We start from the raw sequence: 18,517 nt of genomic DNA, 5'->3' as shown, positions 1-18,517 counted from the left end.
CTCCTTCACCTCTCAGGTGGGATAATTCTGAAGTGTGTTGTTTGCACACATTCCTAGAGTTTCCCTGTGGGTTTACCGCCAGTTGTCCTCTGTGGTAGCTGGCTTAACACTGTTTCCTTTGTTGGCTGCCTTTACTTCTATTTAGCACTCCCCACTTCTTCACCAGGGCTCCCTGCACTTCCCAGATAAAATTCTTTCCCTTGAATCTTTGTCTCAGGGTCTGCTTTGGAAGAGCCTGTATTAAGATGCTAGCTTTCCACTCAAAGCATCAAATGCTTGCATGATGTTCTTGGTGGTAGTTCTAGCAGAACCTTGTGTATATCTAGTGCCACTTCAGAACAGCTTAATTGCTTATAAATGGTTTTCTTTCTAATATTAAACTGAAAATTGTTATCTGTATCCTCCTAAGCTCTTACCCATTGGTGCTAGCTCTGCCAAATATTAGAAGAGTATATCTATGTAGAGAAAGTGTTACTTTTAAGATTTCAGTGCGAGAATTATGGATTCTTTAAGATGGGGCAAATAAATCTCATAAATGTTTGACAGAAACTTACAGAACTAACCTGAGGTTGCTTAAAAATTTCAGTTTGACATGGAGAAAACCAGTTAGCAAACCTGTCAACATACAACACTCTGGAGTGTTGCATGTGTGACACAGACCCACTATACTGGAGTTAGTCTCTGATACTTCCTAGGAGAAACATGGCTGGAAATCAGGAGCAATGCTATAGCCTCACAGCTGTTTACCAATGCACCAAATATGAATATAGGTAATAAAGTCAAAGTAATAACATAAGGTGATAAATATAAATTTCAGAAATTACCAGGACCTTGTGAATAAGATGTATGTCTGAAATATAAACATGGAGTGAAATATAGGATGTAGATGTAGGGAATTAAACTATACATTATAAAGTTAGAAAACTGAAATTATAAAATTATAAATGTGACAAAGAACCATATAGAACATTTATTGGATGATCAAGAGATATGTTTAAATGATAGCATTATAAGAATATCAATTTAATCAGCCGGCTGCCTAACAACTAAAGAATCCTTCCTAAAATATCTCAGAAAACTAGCCTAAAAGCAAGATAAAGTAGCATGCCAACCTGAAATTTTTCCAGGAATAAGATTGGCCAATAAAAAAATAAATATTGGTGTTGGGGATCTTTTTTTCTTCAAAAATTTGCATGAATTTGTTTCTTCACATTGCATTTGACTATAAGTCAAACATCTGATAGACTTTTCATTTATCTTGGTGAAATTTTCCTTTTTTGTTGGAAAAGAAAACAACTTCTACTCAAGGCCCAATTCCAGACAGCAGTGAGGAACTTACTGGTACAGTAGGAATGATAAGAACATTGGAAGACAGTAACCATGTTACTCCAGGCATAGAGAAAAATGCACCTTAAATTTGAGAAACACAGACTTCAAGACAGTCCAGAGAAAAGTGAATAGGTTTTATGGTGAATGCCTTCAATAAAGGAACAAGCACAACCCTGATTGTGAGGAGATAAAATAAAATCCTTAATATTCAATTATAGATGACAAAAGAAGGGCTGCTGGAGTACAGTGTGGTCATGGATCTGCCCAATATATTCAGCATTTAAAAGGACATGTTCAAAAGCTGAGAGGAAGGACACATGGCCAAGGATGAATACAAAGACTGGATGCCCTTGTAATGATCTTATCAGGAAGGCTACAGCCCAGAATATGCTGTTCCCATAACTGCTAAGGAGAGTGAAAATCTCATTTCAATCATGTTGAAAATAAAAGAATAAAGAAGAAATATGTGTCCCACTGCTTGGAGCTAAAGCATGATGTTTGCAGCCAGAGGAAAGAAAGAAGCCCTATTTAACTGTTTTTTGGCTTCTGTCTTTTCCAAGAGAGAGTTACACTATTCCTTGTTTATTCTATTACTACTGAGAGATGAAATTACCACAAGGATAAGTAAAGATTTTTTCATGTTATGATTTCAACAGAAATACCTTCTTTGGAAAGAGAACATTGAGGCCCAAGGTAGATGAGGACATAGGTGATTGATTATACTAGCCATATAAATTGTATTCAAAATCCCAGACCTAATGATAGTAATAACAGCAAACACATATAATTCTTACTATTTAAGTTCTTTCTAAGTGCTTTACCTATATTAATTCATTTACATCTCACAACAATCTCCTATGTAAATAGTATTATCATCTTCATTTTACAAATGAGGAAGCTGAGATCCAGAGAGGTGTCCAAGTTTGACTAACAAGTAGTAAGGCTAGGAATTGAACCCAGGCAGTCTAAGTCCAGACTCTCTGCTCTTGACCACTATGAAATGCTGAATTTTAGATAACTAAAAATATACTGCAGATGTGATTGCAGAACTTTCTCAGCAATCTTGGAAGAATCAGAGCTTGAAGGGCTCACTGGCGAGTAGAGGGGGCAAGTTTTAGATTTTATAAACAAGAAAACAGGTGAAGCCCAGAAGCAGGAGCTGCTGGGGCCTGGCATGGATTCTGGCAAAGCTGCAGAGTGAACTGGAAGCAGATGGGTTGTGAATGCTGAGGAAAGGAAGCTGTGGTCTCTGGGAGCCAGTATGGTTTAAAGCAAGAATAAGTTAGGCCCAATTAACTTCACCTTAGTTTTGGATGAGAGCACTAACCTGGTAGAATGTTGAATCTTGATCTTAGTAAAGCATTTGATGAAGTCTCTGCATTGATATCTTTCTTTATAAACCAGAAAGCACCGGGCAGAGTTACCCCTAGGTAACACCCCCCTAGCTTGGGTAGTTGAGTAAACTTATGCAAGCAGAATAGGTTAATGAATCTCTTCAGTGCTTAACACTATGTCTGGCACATTGGAGGTTCATGATAAATATGTACTGAATGAGTGAAATGTAAAGAAGTCCTCTAATTCTGTGGCTCCTGACCTATTTAATGTTTTCTTTTATCAGTGACAAGGATAAAAGTCAAAAAGACATGATTATCAAACTTGTTGGAGAGACAAAGTTAGGGGGAAGAATTATTGCCCTGGATGACTGAATTAGTTTTCTAAAAGATCTCAACATGCTGAAAACAGGCTGTCAAGATAAATCTTAAAGTGTAAATCTAAAATCCTACATTTAGGTGAAAAAAGTCAATTAGGTAAGCACAAAAGGAGGGATATCCTGTTTGAGGGTGATTCATGTGAGGAAAAAAAATTACCTAATGGTTTTGATTGAACACAGGTTAATATAAGCTCATAGTGTTCTATGACTATTTAAGATGCTAAAAAGAATCTTAGGCACCATTAATAAATGTCTGCTTTACAAATGAAGGCAAGCAATGGCCCTGTAGTATACATTAATCAGAGCACACCTGGAGGTCCATAGTCAATTCTGGTAACTACATTTAAAAAAAGAAATATAGACAGAAAGACTGAGCTGTATCTAGATGTGAGCAGAATGATCAAGAGTCTGTAAACCAGTGCTAAGAAAAACTACGGAAAGCTTGAAAAAGATAAATCTTAGAGGTAACATGATATTTGGCTCAGCTAAGCCCAACAGGTCAAAGTTAGAGAAGGAAGCTTTCAGCTCAGAATAAGGAAGAAAACAGTTGGAATGATCTGTAAGGCAAGTGGGCTATTCCAAAAAGTAGTATACAAACTATTCCTGGAAGTACTCAAACAGGTTTTACCAGGAGTAGTAACTGGGGATGCTGTTTCCCAGAAAGAAATTCCAGATTTGAGTGGATTGCTGGAATAGATGAGTTTATATTTCTTTCAATTCTGAACTTCTGAGCCTGTGATTATGACACTCTCCACCTTCTTCTTCCTTCCTCTATGCCTTAAAAGCTACAAAATGACTATACATGTGTATATATGTATATGTGTGTGTGTGTGTATAAGCTAGCAGATTATTTTAGTTTATATATTTATGAAGAAACGGCATTGGCCCAAGTGGAACTACTGTATTTGTGGTCAGCAATAGCTTCCTGCCACATTATATATACAGTTTAAAATGTCAGTTCTCACCTCATATATAGTGGATTAAAAAATTAGCACAGAGATGTCAGTTTTTTGAAAGCAAAAGAAAAGTATGAAAATCACTCATGGCTTTTTACCCTCTTTTTCCCCCTCACGTCATATCATTAAGGGGACCTGAATCAAGGTCATGAAAACCCAAGCTGTTTGATTTGGAATGAAAGAAAATCAAAGAGGACAGATGATACATGGGATGTGGAAATGAATTTGAAGTTGGACAAAAGCCCAGTTTTTCAGTAATATCCAAGTTGATCATTTTTCTCTTTTGCCTTAGAAGGAAAGTGACTGCACATTAGATGTTCTGTGACCTTCGTGACAGTTCCAACTCATCCAGTTGTCACACTGTCAGCTCTTTTAAAAGTTACTATGGATTTATAATACTACAGGGCTTATGGCAATCTAATTTAGGCAGAAAAAGAAGACATTATGGCACTAAATGTTTTCCAAGTTTTTATTTCTTGCTACCAAAAGTGCTATAGTTAATATTTCATGTTTTTTTTTCCATTGTTGGAATCACAGTGCGATCTAAGATTTTAAATTAGATGTGAAGTAAATCAAAATTGTTACTTACCTGGGTCGTGCTGGCCAACTCGCGGATTATGTTAATGTGATTTTCATCTTCAACGTTAACACGGAACACCTTCTCGCTGAATAGTGAGAGAATAGAAGCACAGAAAATTGGAAATGAGTAATGTGTCCAAATTAGGGGGCTAGCAAGGAAGAAGGACTTGCTCCTTAAAGATGGCTTACTTACCCTTCAAAGTGCTCACCACCATGATGAGCAGATGCCAGGGCCACAGTCACCAGAACCAAGAGCGCCAACATTGTGTCTGACCAGGTCTAGTGGGTAGGTCTCATCTGCTTTTATAATCCTGAGTGTTCTTTGCTTTCTTCTCCTGATTGCAAACAGGAACTATCATATCTTGATTAATAGTTTTCCTGGCATTGTTGCCTTGGTAGCTGTGTAAAGTCTGAGAGGGTATCTCTCTCAACACCTGTGGAAATAAGAGTAAATACTCTCAAATTCAACTTATTTAATTTGGATCAGAACTTGAATAGTCTGAGAGTAAATTAGATTTAAATAAAATCTATTTTGTATTTTTTTCTGTTTTGAATTGAGAATTACATACAATAAATTCTACAGATTTTAGTGTAAAGTTTGATGAGTTTTGACAAATGTGTAAACCCATGTAATAAACATCCCAAACAAGATATAGAACATTTTCATCACCCTAACAAGTTCCCTTGAGCACTTTTCCAGTCTATTTCTGTACTCCTCTCAAGCAAATGTTACTCTGATTTCTGGCTTTATACATTAATTTTGCCTGTATTAAACTTAATGTAAATGAGATTATACAATATATATTCCTTTGTTTCTGGCTTCTTTCATTCAAGATAATGTTTTTGAGATTTATCAGTATTTTTGTTTGTATTACCATTATTACTATTGATACTATTTTTGAGACAGAATCTCGCTCTGTCACTCAGGTGGGAGTACAGTGGCGTGTGATCTCAGCTCACTGCAACCTCTGCCTCCTGGGTTCAAGTGATTCTTGTGTCTCAGACTCCTGAGTAGCTGGGATTACTGAAATGCACCACCATGCTTGGCTAATTTTTGTACTTTTAGTAGAGGTGCAGTTTGGCTGTGTTGGCCAGGCTGGCCTTGAACTCCTGGCATCAAGCGATCTGCCTGCCTTGGCCTCCCAGAGTGCTGGGATTACAGGCATGAGCCACTGTGCTCGGCTTTGTTGGTATTATTGGTTTATTCCTTTTTATTAATAAGTGATATTCCATTGTATGGATATGTCATAATTTGTTTAGCTATTTACTGTTGATATATATTTATATTGTTTCCAATTTTGTGTTATTGTTAATAAGGCTGCAATAAATATTTTTGTACAAGTTCTTTTCTTGGCATATGTTTTCGTTTAAGGGGGTGGACATGTGAGTGGAATTGTTAAGTAATAGTGTAAATCTAGGTTTAACACAATAAGATTCTGCTAAACAATTTTTCCATAGTGGTTTGTACCATTTTAAGCTTCCATCAGTATCTAGTGGCTTTGTGTTCTCTCCAACACCTTGTTATTTTTAGTATTTAATTTTGGTGTTTCTAATGAGTATAAAGTGGTATCTAATTCTAATTTTAACTTGTATTTCCCTGATGATTAGTAGTGGTGAACATCTTTTCATGTGTTTATTGATCATTTGTAAATCTTCTTTTGTGAAGCATCTATTGAAGTCTTTTGCCTTTTTAAAGAAATTGGTTGTCTTTTAATTCTTGTGTTGTAGCCGTTCTTTATATAGTATGGATACAAGTCCTGTGTTAGAAATATATGTTCCAAATATTTTTCCCAGTATGTGGCTTGCATTTTTATTTTCTCAATGTTATGTTTTGATGAACAGATGTTTTTAATTTTGATAGTTTGTTTACCAACATTTTTCTTTTATAATTAGCGTCTTTACATTTTTTCAAAGGAATTTTTCCTATCTCAAGGTCTCAAACACATTCACTTATTTTTTTTCTTATAAGAGATTTGTAGTTTGGGGTCTTTATGTAAGATGTGAGTCTTTAGTGTAAGATATGAATCATTCATTTTTAAAATATGGATATTCAGTAGATCCACTATTATTTGTTGAAAAGGCTTTTCTCACATGTTCTAGCACTTTCTCTATGGATCTCAATGTATGGTAATGGCTCTTTAACCTTTAAGAAAATTTGTTTATCATGAGAAACAAGGAGACAAACCAAAATGAGGGACATCCTACACAAAAACTGACATTTACCCTCTAGAAATGTCAATATTATGAAGGATAAAGGCTGAAGTACTAGTCCAGATTGAAGAAGACTAAAGAGACATCCTAGATTGGATCCTAAGTCATACACACACACAAAATGCACTAAACACCACATTAGCCCTGGGAGGCATTAAGGGCGGCCCGAACTCACTGGCCAGGGTTGTCATGGATGGTAGAATTACCTTAGACTTCCTCCTTGCAGGCCATGGTAGATTCTGTGCAATAGTTAATATTGTTAACAATAGTTAACCATCAATGTCTGCCTTAGACAGACAGGCAGCTTTTTCCTTAAGTTTCTGTATTGACTGTTCCACTTCACTGAGGCAATAATCTGCATACAACAAATTTTTTTTAAAAGTTAAAGAGCCATTACCATAATTTGAGATCCATAGAGAAAGTGCTAGAACAAGTGAGAGCTGGTCAGGCACTAGATGACTCCATGCCTCACTGAGGAAAAATAACCAAACATAGGCAAAGGAAATCCTCAGAAGCCAAGAGACAAAATGTCATCATATGCATTCTTTGTGCAAATTTGCCAGGAGGAGCACACAGATGCTTCAGTCGATTTCTCAGAGTTTTCTAAAAAGCACTCAGAGAAGTGGAAGACCCTCTCTGCTAAAGAGAAAGGAAAATTTCAATACATGGCAACGGCAGACAGGGCCTGTTGTGAAAAGGAAATGAAAACCTATATCCTTCCTAAGAGGGGGAAAAAAAGTTCAAGGATCCTAATGTGCCCAAGAGGCCACTTGCAGCCTTTTTCCTGATTTTGCCCCCAAATCAAAGCAGAACATCTCGGCGTATCCATCAGTGATGTTGTAAAGAAACTGGGAGAGATAGGAAATAACACTGCTGCAGATGACAAGCAGACTTACGAAAAGAAGGCCGTGAAGCTGAAAGAATAATATGAAAAGGATATTGTTGCACTGTGGGCTAAGGAAAGCCTGATGTAGCAAAAAAAAGGAGTCATTAAGTCTGAAAAAAGCAAGAAAAAGAAGGAAGAGGAAGATGAAGAAGATGAAAAAGATGAGGAGGAGAAAGGTGAAAAATTGAAGATGAAGAAGATAATGATAAATAAGTTGGCTCTAGTACAAGTTGTTCCCCTAGTCTATAAAGCATTTAAATCCCCTGTAAACCCTCACTCCTTTTAAAGAAAAAATTGAAAGGTAAGGCTGCCTAAGATAAGTTTTTAAACTGTATACTATCTTTTTCTGTATGGTTAACACACTACTAAATTTATCTTCTGATTGTCCTGTCCTGGTGGTATTTTGGATAGACACTAACATTGCCTGCTACAGTACTGGGGTTGTAAATGGGTGTGGAAATTTAAAGTAGGTTCTTGTCAGTGCACAGCCCAAATTAGTTGTATATGAGGATGGTAGTTTTTTCATCTTCAGTTGTCTCTGATGCAGTTTATATAAAATAATTGTTGTTCAGTTAACTGAATACCACACTGTAATTGCAAAAAAAAAAAAAAAAAAGTTACAGCTGTTTTGTTGATCTTCTGAATGCTTCGATGAAAATGTTTTTATTAAACAAATTAAAGCCCAATTATGTAACCTTCTGGATATAAAAGATATAAATGGTCTATATATTGATACTCTATCAACACAACTGATTAAAAAGTTGAAAATTTAGGCAATTCATTGTCTTTGACAAGTCTGCTTCTTTTGTGGGTGTTATTTCCTTTTCTATATAGTGTCATAGTGTTTTGCTTTTATTTTTTATTTATATCGTTTATTTATTTTTGTATTCTAGTTGAATATTTGTGATGCCTTCTCCTTTCCCTGAGATTACAAGCTCCTTGAGATATCAAACTGTCTCATTCATTTTAATTTGTTTTTTAGCAAGCGCAAGGTACTTTGTTGAGTGGAAGGATATAGAAATAATGACAATCTGACATTTTCACAAGAAAGTCAAATTATTTTGGCATTGTTCAATAATAACATTATAGCGAGAATAATATTAAGACAAATATTGCTTTCCTAGGAAGGTCAAATTTTATTCTTCCCTTAGGTCAATAGCAAACATACCTTCCAGAATTCCCTTTTGGTTATGAAAATTTACATAAATAAAAATTATAAACTTATCTGAAGTCATAAAATCATCTTACTCTGACCCATGTGTATATTCTTAGAATTGACAGTTTCCTTTTAGTGTCTTAGAATCTTCTGTATTTTCAGAATTAATGATCGAGTGGTGTACATATAAAATGTGTTTTCCTGAGATCAGTTGACTGGGTGCATTCAGGGTGGTGTGGTCATAGACACATGGGATGTCTTTTTTGTACTATGCTTTGGGTACCACAAAAATGATACATCACAACATTTGCTTATTATTCATGGATTTGTTCTAAATTATCCTAATGTAATCTGCTTTGTACACCACATTTTATTCTGTTGCTCATTCTTCCAGATTCTAACCTCATTGCTCACTGTTCTGCTTTGTGTATTTTCCTCCCCACTGACCTTGCCTTTTGGATTTGGCTTTTGTTAATGTCTTTCTAGCTTCAACTTTTGCAATCCATCAACCCCAATTTGGGTTCTTTCTTCACTTCCCATCACTAATTTCCCCTTGTTTGCAACCAAAACTAAAAGTAAACTAGCTAAATGACAGAACTTGTTATTAATATAACTAAAACGTTTAGCAATAGTGTTGACATCACAGGTTTAGTTGATGATATTGAAACTGCCTTTGCAAAAATTATAACAGCAAGAAAATTATGATAGTGAAAAAAAATCTGACCTAACCAACTCCATTTTGCATCTGACCTCCAAGCTGTTCTTGTTTATTCCTGATTCCTGAGTGTAGGGTGAACTAACTTTAGTTTATAATTGAAATTTGAAACAAACATGATAATATCCCTTTCCCGAAATAAACCCCCTCCTTGCCTGGGGACCAGACTGCCTTTGTAGGACTAACAAATTTGTCACAAGATTAGAAATTATGGCTTAGGAACCAAACAGCTAGAGGCCATAAGATTCTAAACCACTTCAATTGCTACTGGGGATAATATGACCATTGTAAAACCTAAGATTGTTGCTTAAGATATTTTTCAGACCGTGTAATCAATGGATCAGCTAGTGCCACCCAGATCAATAAACTGGCTCATCTGATCCTGTGGCCCTCTCCAGGAATTGATTCAGCGTAGGAAAATAGTTTGGACTCCCTATGATTTCATCTCTGACCCGACCAATCAGCACTCTCTGCTTCCTGACCCCCTACCCAGCAAATTATCCTTAAAGAAAAACACCCAGTCTCCAAATTTTCAGGGAGATTGATTTGAGTAATAGTAAAACTCTGGTCTCCCATTCAGCCAGCTCTGGGTGAATTAAACTCTTTCTCTATTGCAATTCCTCTGTCTTGATAAATTGACTCTATCTGGGCAGTGAGCAAAATGAACCCATTGGGCAGTTACAATGTTTGTTAAGCCTAGGCCTCTATTTTTGGTCACCTGTGTCATGTAGTTACAGGATGGCCACTAATAAGTACAGTTTTGCATCCTAGTGGATTGGTAACCCTATTGAAAAGATAATTTCTTTTTCCCCCAATTCCATTTTTTTTTTTTTTTTTTTTGAGACCGAGTCTTGCTCTGTTGCTCAGGCTGGAGGGCAGTGGTACAATCTCTGCTCACTGCAAGCTCCACCTCCTGGGTTCATGCCATTCTCTTGCCTCAGCCTCCCGAGTAGCGGCGACTACAGGTGCCTGCCACTACACCCGGCTACTTTTTTATTTTTTTATTTTTTTATTTTTAGTAGAGATGGGGTTTCACTGTGTTAGCCAGGATGGTCTCGATCTCCTGACCTTGTGATATGCCTGCCTCGGCCTCCCAAAGTGCTGGGATTACAGGCGTGAGCCACCACACCCGGTCTTTTCCCCCAAATTCTAAACCAAATATTTAGATTGAATCTCAGTGGACCAACTTGAGACATGTGCCTCTCTATCTGGAACCAATTCTTGTGGTCAGGATGGTGGGATGTGCTGGTTTGCCAGGCCAGGGTAACGGGATCATCCCTAGAACTCTGGCATAAACTCCATGCAAAATACTTAATGCAGCTACTACTGCTGCTGCTGTTGCCACCCTTTCCAGAAGAGATCTTGAGCAATCCTCACTTCCGTTTGTCACCAGCTTCCAAAGTCATAGGTTAGTGCCCTTGCTACTAGGAGGCTGGGAAAGTGAGAGTCTGACTTTAACTTTGTTGGTAGGAGGTGTCTGCCTCCTATGGCTCCTTAGCTAGAGCGTTCCCCAGTCTTAGGGTGTGGGGTTCAGATCTGGACAGCTAAAAAGAGTGACCAATATCCACTAAAGGAGGACATAATTATTTGTGGATGGCTTGTGGTGTGCTGTAATTGGAACTGTAAACACACTGGAAAGTTTATCTCAATCCATACACTGTGATTCCAAGTGGAGGGCAATTAAAATTTCAGTTAGTAATTAAATTTTTTTTTTGTTAGGTGTGAGGGAAATCAAAATATCTTTCCCCCAAATATACTTCTTTGACATATTTTGAGTTGTCTGTTCAGAAGGCCTGCAAACAGAAGTAGCCCTACAAAGTCTTTCATGGGGGAGGTTTGCATCTGTGGAGAATCCACATTGATGCAGCCAGTTTTTCTATGAGGACTTCCTTCTCTCATCTATCCAGATCTAGGAAAGATTAATTGAAGAGTCTGACCCCTTTAAAGGTCTGAAAGAAACATTTACTATCTCTTCCCTCTGAGGGCTGCTACCTGTGAGGTTTCATCTGCATAACAAGGCCACTTTTGCTAGCCTTGCCTCTTCTTCTTCCCCTCCCATAACCTGTTTTGTCATAGTCCAAGCCCTCATTCTTTCTGTAACTTCGAGATGGCATTTGACCTTCTGAACCCCATTGGAAGGTGGAGAGTAATCAGTCTGTAGTTCTTCCCTGTGTGCACATTAATACATTTGTTTATCTTTTCTCCAGGTAATCTGCATTTTGTGAGTTGATTTTTCAGCGAAACTTCGGAGGGCGAAGGGAAAGTTTTTCCTTGGCCTCTACAGTCACACAATAATTTTTCCGTATATTTTGAAATTTCTGCTTTCTGTCTCATGTACATGTTTTAAATTTCTTCTTTACTTAAAGCTTTGGTGATTAATAAGGCAAGTGGCACCTTTGTGTCTGTTTGTGTTTCATGTAACAGTGTGAGATTTTGGAGACTCTCCAAACTGTCCATGGTGTGATAATTTATCCCATGTGATGTCTCAATTTCTGGAAAAGGATTTCCCCAAGCATTCCATAATATTAAGTAGAAAAGGGTTCTGAGGTCAAATATGTTTGCTTTAAACTAAAACAAACAAGCTCCTTTAGTGTAAGGTTTCTTGGAGTCTTTAATATGCATTACAAATCATCAAAAGGGGACTCTGCCATACAGCTATTTCCCAAGTATGTCTCACAGTAGAGGGTTGGGATGACCAAGTCCAGCTAAAATTAGAAGACTTACGACCACTCCTGTGATTTCAGTGCATTTGACTGTGGAATATTTTCTTCAAAAGCATCAATTCAGACCAGTTATTCTGAGAATACATTTTGGGATCTTTAGACAGAGTACATAATTACAATTACGTAAACTTAAACATCTGGCCCTGTGGATTCATGGTCTCTTTGGTTCAAAACCAAAGAATTTATTGTGATTTCAATGTTAACGTTCTTGAGCTAAGTGTTACGGGGTATTCAGTGATGAAAAGGGCTTAATTGTGTTCTTTAAGACCTATAGTGCCAGGCAGGCAAACAGGCACAAAAACTAAAGGCGTAGTTCTCTTGACGCTTTTTTTTTCTTTTCGGGTGTGAGTTTAACAACTGGGCCAAACGATGATTCTGGAAAAACCATTCTCTCAACCTGAGTGCTACCTAGAACTGATGAGTAAGGAGTAAACAGAAGACTGTCTTCCTCTCTGTTCAAATGGCCAGATGATACCAGGGAAGAGAGAGAAATCAGAGAATGAGTAATTCCTGTTAAGTCAGAGGAAACAGTTATAATTACTTGGAGAAGTTCAAGTACTTTGTACATGTATTTGTGTCTGTTAGATATTGAGTATGCTAAATCAAGTTAAGCCTAAAGCTGACTACTTACATATTTTAAGTTTGGCCTACAGGTTTCCCTGTACATACTGAAGTACAAACTAAACAGAGGTGTATACAGATGTAACCTACACTTGTGCCAATAACTGAGTTTTGGCCAATCAAAGGGGGCTAACTGTTCAAACCATGTTCAAATAGGGTAAATGCTGAGCTGTAACCAGTCTGGCTGTTTCTGTACCTCACCTCCATTTTCTACATGCCACTTTTCTTTTTCTGTCCATAAATCTACCATGTGGCTGCGCTGGAGTCTCTGAGCCTACTCTGGCTCAGGAGACTGCCCGATTTATGAATTGTTCTTTGCTCAATTAAACTCTGTTAAATTTAATTTGTCTATAAACAACTAGGAACATTTTTATCTGAAAATTATTCTTTCAGAAATCCTGCATCATTTGCAAATTAAAATCACAATAAGATACCATCTCACACAAGTCCGAATGACTATTGTTAAAAAGTCAAGAAATGACAGATGTTGGGGATGTTGTAGAGAAAAAGGGATGCTTATACACTGTTGGTGGGAATACAAACTAATTCAGCCCTTGTCGAAAGCTGTTTGGAGATTTCCTGAAGAACTAAAAATAGAACTACCATTTGACCCAGCAATCCCCTTACTGGGGATATACCCAAAGGAAAATTAATCATTCTAATGAAAGACACCTGCATTTGTATGTGTGTTGCAGCACTATTCAGAATAGCAAAATGATGAGCTCAACCCAAGTGTCCATCAGTGGTGGATTGGATAAAGAAAATGTTGTATATACACACCACAGAATACTACACAGCCATAAAAAAGAATGAAATTATGTCTTTTTCAGCAAACTTCTTTGCAACTGTAGGTCATTATTCTAAGTGAATTAATGCAGTAACAGAAAGCCAAATACTGCATGTTGGCACTTACAAGTGGGAGCTAAACATTGGGTACACATGGGCACAAAGATGGGAACAATAAACACTGAGGACTCCAAAAAGGGAAAGGTAGAGGGGGACAACGGTTGAAAAGTTACCTATTGGGTACTATGTTCACTACTTGAGTGACAAGATCATCAGAAGCCCAAACCTCAGCATCACGCTCTACACCTGTGTAACAAACCTGCACATGTACACTCAGAATCTAGAACTGAAAAAAGAAATCCTGCATTTTATCATTATCATCGATGAAGTTCAGAAAATGCTACTCCAAAATATGACTTTAGAAGAACAAAATATGCCACCTCAAAATATGCCTCTTAAGCTTAAGGATTATTTTGAGTTGATTATTACGGGAAACGAGAGACACAGGAGAAACTTTAAAAATAGAGTAGAAGTTACCATTTGTAAAAAAGTTACATCTTTTAAAAAATGTTCCTTTTGTATGAGTATCTCCGCTTTGTTCCAGGAAGAGAAGGATGACTCTAAATCACTAGGAAGTATTATTAATAGAGAATATTGACTGAAACCTGCATAGTAAACCTCTCTCTGTTTCAGTGGATGATGGTATTTACTCTACCTTCTTAGATGTATATTCTTGATATTTACTCATTTTGCTTTGGGTAGCTCCCATGTATACATGACGTATACATGTTAATAAACTTCTGCTTGTTTTTCTCTTGTTAATCTATCTTTTGTTACAGGGATCCATCCCAATTGAAAGAGGAAAAATTATTTTTCCTCTCATATTATTATTGTCATTATTTCCTCCTCCTCCTTCTTTTCATCATCATATTCTGTCATCAATTCCTAGACCACTTATTATGAAAATAGAACTTTGTTGCTTCAATTCTGATGTTAAAAAGGCAATAGGATTTTATATTATAGAAGAGGCAAGCTCCTAAATGGGGAGTTATTTCAGAGAAGAGTTAGCTTTGGTTTGTTTGCATCCAATCAAAACAACTGATTCATTCAGTCAGTTCAGTAAAAATTCTCCTTTATGCACCTTTCTTAACTGAACTGTCCAGTTGTTTGTGAGGCAGCCAGAATTACCCTGTAACTTGATGGGTATAACTGATTGATGACCCGATCTGCTGGTATTTCTCCGAGGAGGGCAAAAACAACCTGAAAATGTTGTACAGGTGCACCTATGGCCAGTTAGTTTTGTATAATTATACTTAATATTTGAATAAACTGTCTTTTTATGGTTATGAAAAGAGAGGCTAGTAAACATTTTCTTGGCTGGGTTTCCTTTTTGGCATCTACTAATGTTGGTATATGGTTTTATTTTTATTTCCAGACATGATCATCATCATTAATGGGCATAGTCTGCATATCTCTGGTGGGAATGTTGTTTGTTACTGAATTGCAGACCAGTATTTTGAAAGCTGGGAGAGAAACACAATTGCTTCATTCCATAAATCTTACCACCTGAGTCATGAATTTGAGGTTCCTTATTGAAATAAGGAAAACATATTTAATCATGCAAATATTTGGAAACTCCAAGCGTATCTCTATTTGGAATTTGGGAGATAATTAAAATGGACAAGTTATGATTGATTAGTGCATGAAGAATGGACTAGTTAAAAGGCAGTTGGTTCTCTTTCTGTTCTTATATCAACACTCCATCAACAGGAATTAAGAAAACAGCATAACTAGGCTCCAGCTCCTCGCTGAGGGCAATTAATCAGGACAGAAGAGTGGGGAGGTAAACTGGAATGCTGCCAAATAAATCAACCTGTTTTTGTTCCTACATTTATCTTTGTTAATTCTCATAGGCCATCTTAAGAGTCTGATCTTTGATTCATGTAATAGGTAATAAATTTTAGAAAAAAAATCCTAGGTATTTTGAATTATTAAATAAATTACATGTTATATTTTCATATTAATATTTCTTGGAAACAAACTTAGAAGAGGTACATTTCTACTTTTAATTCAAATATGAGAAATATTTGTTTTATTCCAGTTTATAAGGTAAGAGGAAACTATTTTTATTCTTAAAATGCTGTAACAGAACATTAAAGCTCTTTAAAACCTTTTGAGGAAAGGGCAGGGTTTTAATAAATAAATGTTAATAATATAAAATGCCATATTGGGTAGGAAATAAAAGCATAAAGTCAATTCAAATGTCAGTATTTTCTGACAACCTGTTTACTGTTTACCTGATATGAATCTTCAAAAAGGTCTTTGTTCTACTTTGCATGGCTCCAGTTCAATTTCAATTTATTTTAAAAATTAGTTTGGAAGGGCAAGCCCCAGGCACACAGATAATGCCGGTGATGCTGTCATTTGGCAATCCAGTTCTAACCACCAGATTGGTTTCTTTCTTTTTTTTTTTTTTTCTGTTTCTGATTCTTAATCATTGAGACTCTAGTTTCTTCCTACTATATTACCAAAAGGTAATTTTATAAGCAAACCTATAATCAGCATGGTGATACTTGAGAGAAACAGGTTGACAATAAGTTCTCCTGGAGTCATTTGAAAAAGTTGGCATTTGAGTGCTCAGAAATATGATCAGTGTAATGGATGTTAGACATGGATTTTTACCCTTTAAGAGTGAAATATTTTCATGTTGGGATATTTCATAGTTCCTTTGGAAAACTAGGTATTATATTACCATACTTTTATGTAATAAAAATCCTTCCAAAGAACTCTGAGAATTAAATGGCTAAATTGACAACTTGTTTTGAGATTTAAAAGATGATTCCAGAGTTTTTGATTGTTCAGTTTTCTTTTATGTCAGAATTTTGATCTCCAAATGCAAGAAGGGTTGTGCTTGCTTCACAATTAATGACCTAATTTTGCCGCACTGCATGATGCTCCCCAACATTGATCTGACTCGGAGGCAAGTCTGTTCAACATGATGTCAGCAAGAATTATTTTGACAGCTGCCAGAGCAGTAACACAGACTCAAAAAGTTTTCATTTTAGTATGTGGTGTTCCAGAATATTGGTGTGATGTATACATGCCAACGGACAATCAGACAGTAGCATAACGTTCAAGAGAACTCACAAGGAAAAGTGATCACAACAATTAAACGAAGCATCAGTTTTCTCAGTGAACAATAGGAGATAAACCCAAGCACACAAAAATATCCCCCCGAATTTCAAATGGGAATAAAAGAATCAAAGGCGTATTCTTCCTCTTGATGGTCTCCGGTATTGCATTACAGCCAGAAGAGTGATTCTAAACCACATGAAATGCCTTCCCTGATCCATGGAGTATTGGCTGTTGACAGGTCCTACTTAGTAAGAGGAGAGTGCCTCTGTGGATGGGCTACAGTTTTCATTCTCAGGACTGATGGTCTAGCATCAGATTCCATGATAAACTTGCTTGAAGCATGGTCTTGTGTTTTCTAACAGCGTTATTAGATAAACATTCGGTATCTGCATTTCAGAGTGGTAACACAAGGATAAATCCAATAGCAAATTAAATTTAGGTATGCCATCTGCTGCCTTTATTTTATGAATTCCAGCCCATAGGACATTGACTGGGCATGAATGTCTAAGCCATTGTCTTTTATGGTCAGACTTACTACAAACATTGGACAAATGTTCATCCAAGCTGTTGGTCTTCTTGGAAAGAGTAAAATTCAGCAAAAGTGAATTTTTTTTTTTTAGTTGTTGTAAGTTTTTTGTTTTAATAAAAATAAACCACAACAGAAGAAAAAACAGCATGTACTATTTTCTCCGAGCGCAACATCTCAGCAGGCTTTAGGAACTCATCTGCAAGGGGTAAATTGTTTAATGCGTAATTGTAAGCAGAACTGTAAAAAGCCATATTAGGCTTCCATGATTTTATTCTCTTCTTCTGGTAAAAGATCATTACTTCTCCCGGGGCCCCTAATGGTTAAACCTCTTACTACTTTTCTAAGAAAGTTCTTGATTTCTTCTGATTGTAACTCTTATGCCATGTCTTTACTCCCCAGTGGTTTCATTAAGAATTTATATTTTCCTAGTGCTTCCGAGGAAATTTCCCTTTATTTCTTTTATGTAATTTTTATTTGTAAATTAGAAATAACTTTACAAATAAAAATTAAATATATTTATGGTGAATTACTTGTTTTGATATAGTATGTACATTGTGGAATGGCTAAGATGTTTAACACAGGCATTACCTCACATACTAGTCTTTTTTTGGTGATGAAAACATTAAAAATGTATTCTTAACAATTTTCAGATATTCAATATATTGTTATTAACTGTAATCATCATGACGTACAACAGATCTCTCAAACTTATTTTTTTCTGTCTAACTGAAATTTTGTGTCATTTTTCTTACCAAATCAGTATAAATAGAATAAGACATTTTCTTATTCTTCTCAACACCTGTATTTTTAAAACTCTTCATTTCTTGGAAGAGCAATAGGTATATTTTCCTTGAGTAGTCTAATGTAAAGTATGAATTTACAGACATAAAATTACATTTTGGTGCTCTCATTTGGAGGCGGTTTTATCTTTTAATATTGATGCCAACCTGGTTTTTTAACATCATTTGCTCACAGTGGTTACCAGGGACTAGTAGTGCTGCATTTCAAGGACTTTTGCAGGTTTTTTAGCTAACACCATAAAATGAGTTCTCTATTTCTGAGGCTAATAAAAGTCTTAATGATATGTGCATCCAACAGATGGGACAGAGGGCTATTTTGGCAGTGGGCAGTTGAAATCAGCCCTCAGTTGTTTGTATAAGGCACTCACTAAAGTCAATAA

The 18,517-nt window shown here is 36.4% G+C and overlaps 1 protein-coding gene across 2 annotated transcripts in view; it reads right to left on the bottom strand.

Moving 5' to 3' along the window:
- Positions 1 to 18,517, bottom strand: part of CPB1 (carboxypeptidase B1) — a 68,215-nt gene that overhangs the window by 26,529 nt on the left and 23,169 nt on the right. For both annotated transcript variants that reach the window (XM_019023947.4, XM_063704289.1), the window contains exons 2-3: positions 4,769 to 5,009; positions 4,586 to 4,661 (exon numbers count right to left, since the gene is read on the bottom strand). In XM_019023947.4, coding sequence (XP_018879492.4) covers positions 4,586 to 4,661; positions 4,769 to 4,839 — 147 coding nt within the window. In that variant the 5' untranslated portion in view covers positions 4,840 to 5,009. The remainder of the gene's footprint in view (positions 1 to 4,585; positions 4,662 to 4,768; positions 5,010 to 18,517) is intronic.

This window comes from Gorilla gorilla, chromosome 2 (assembly GCF_029281585.2).
Source record: "Gorilla gorilla gorilla isolate KB3781 chromosome 2, NHGRI_mGorGor1-v2.1_pri, whole genome shotgun sequence".
NCBI lineage: Eukaryota > Metazoa > Chordata > Mammalia > Primates > Hominidae > Gorilla > Gorilla gorilla.
The sequence above is the reverse complement of the archived record's forward strand: the minus strand, read 5'-3'. Positions and strand labels throughout refer to the sequence as shown.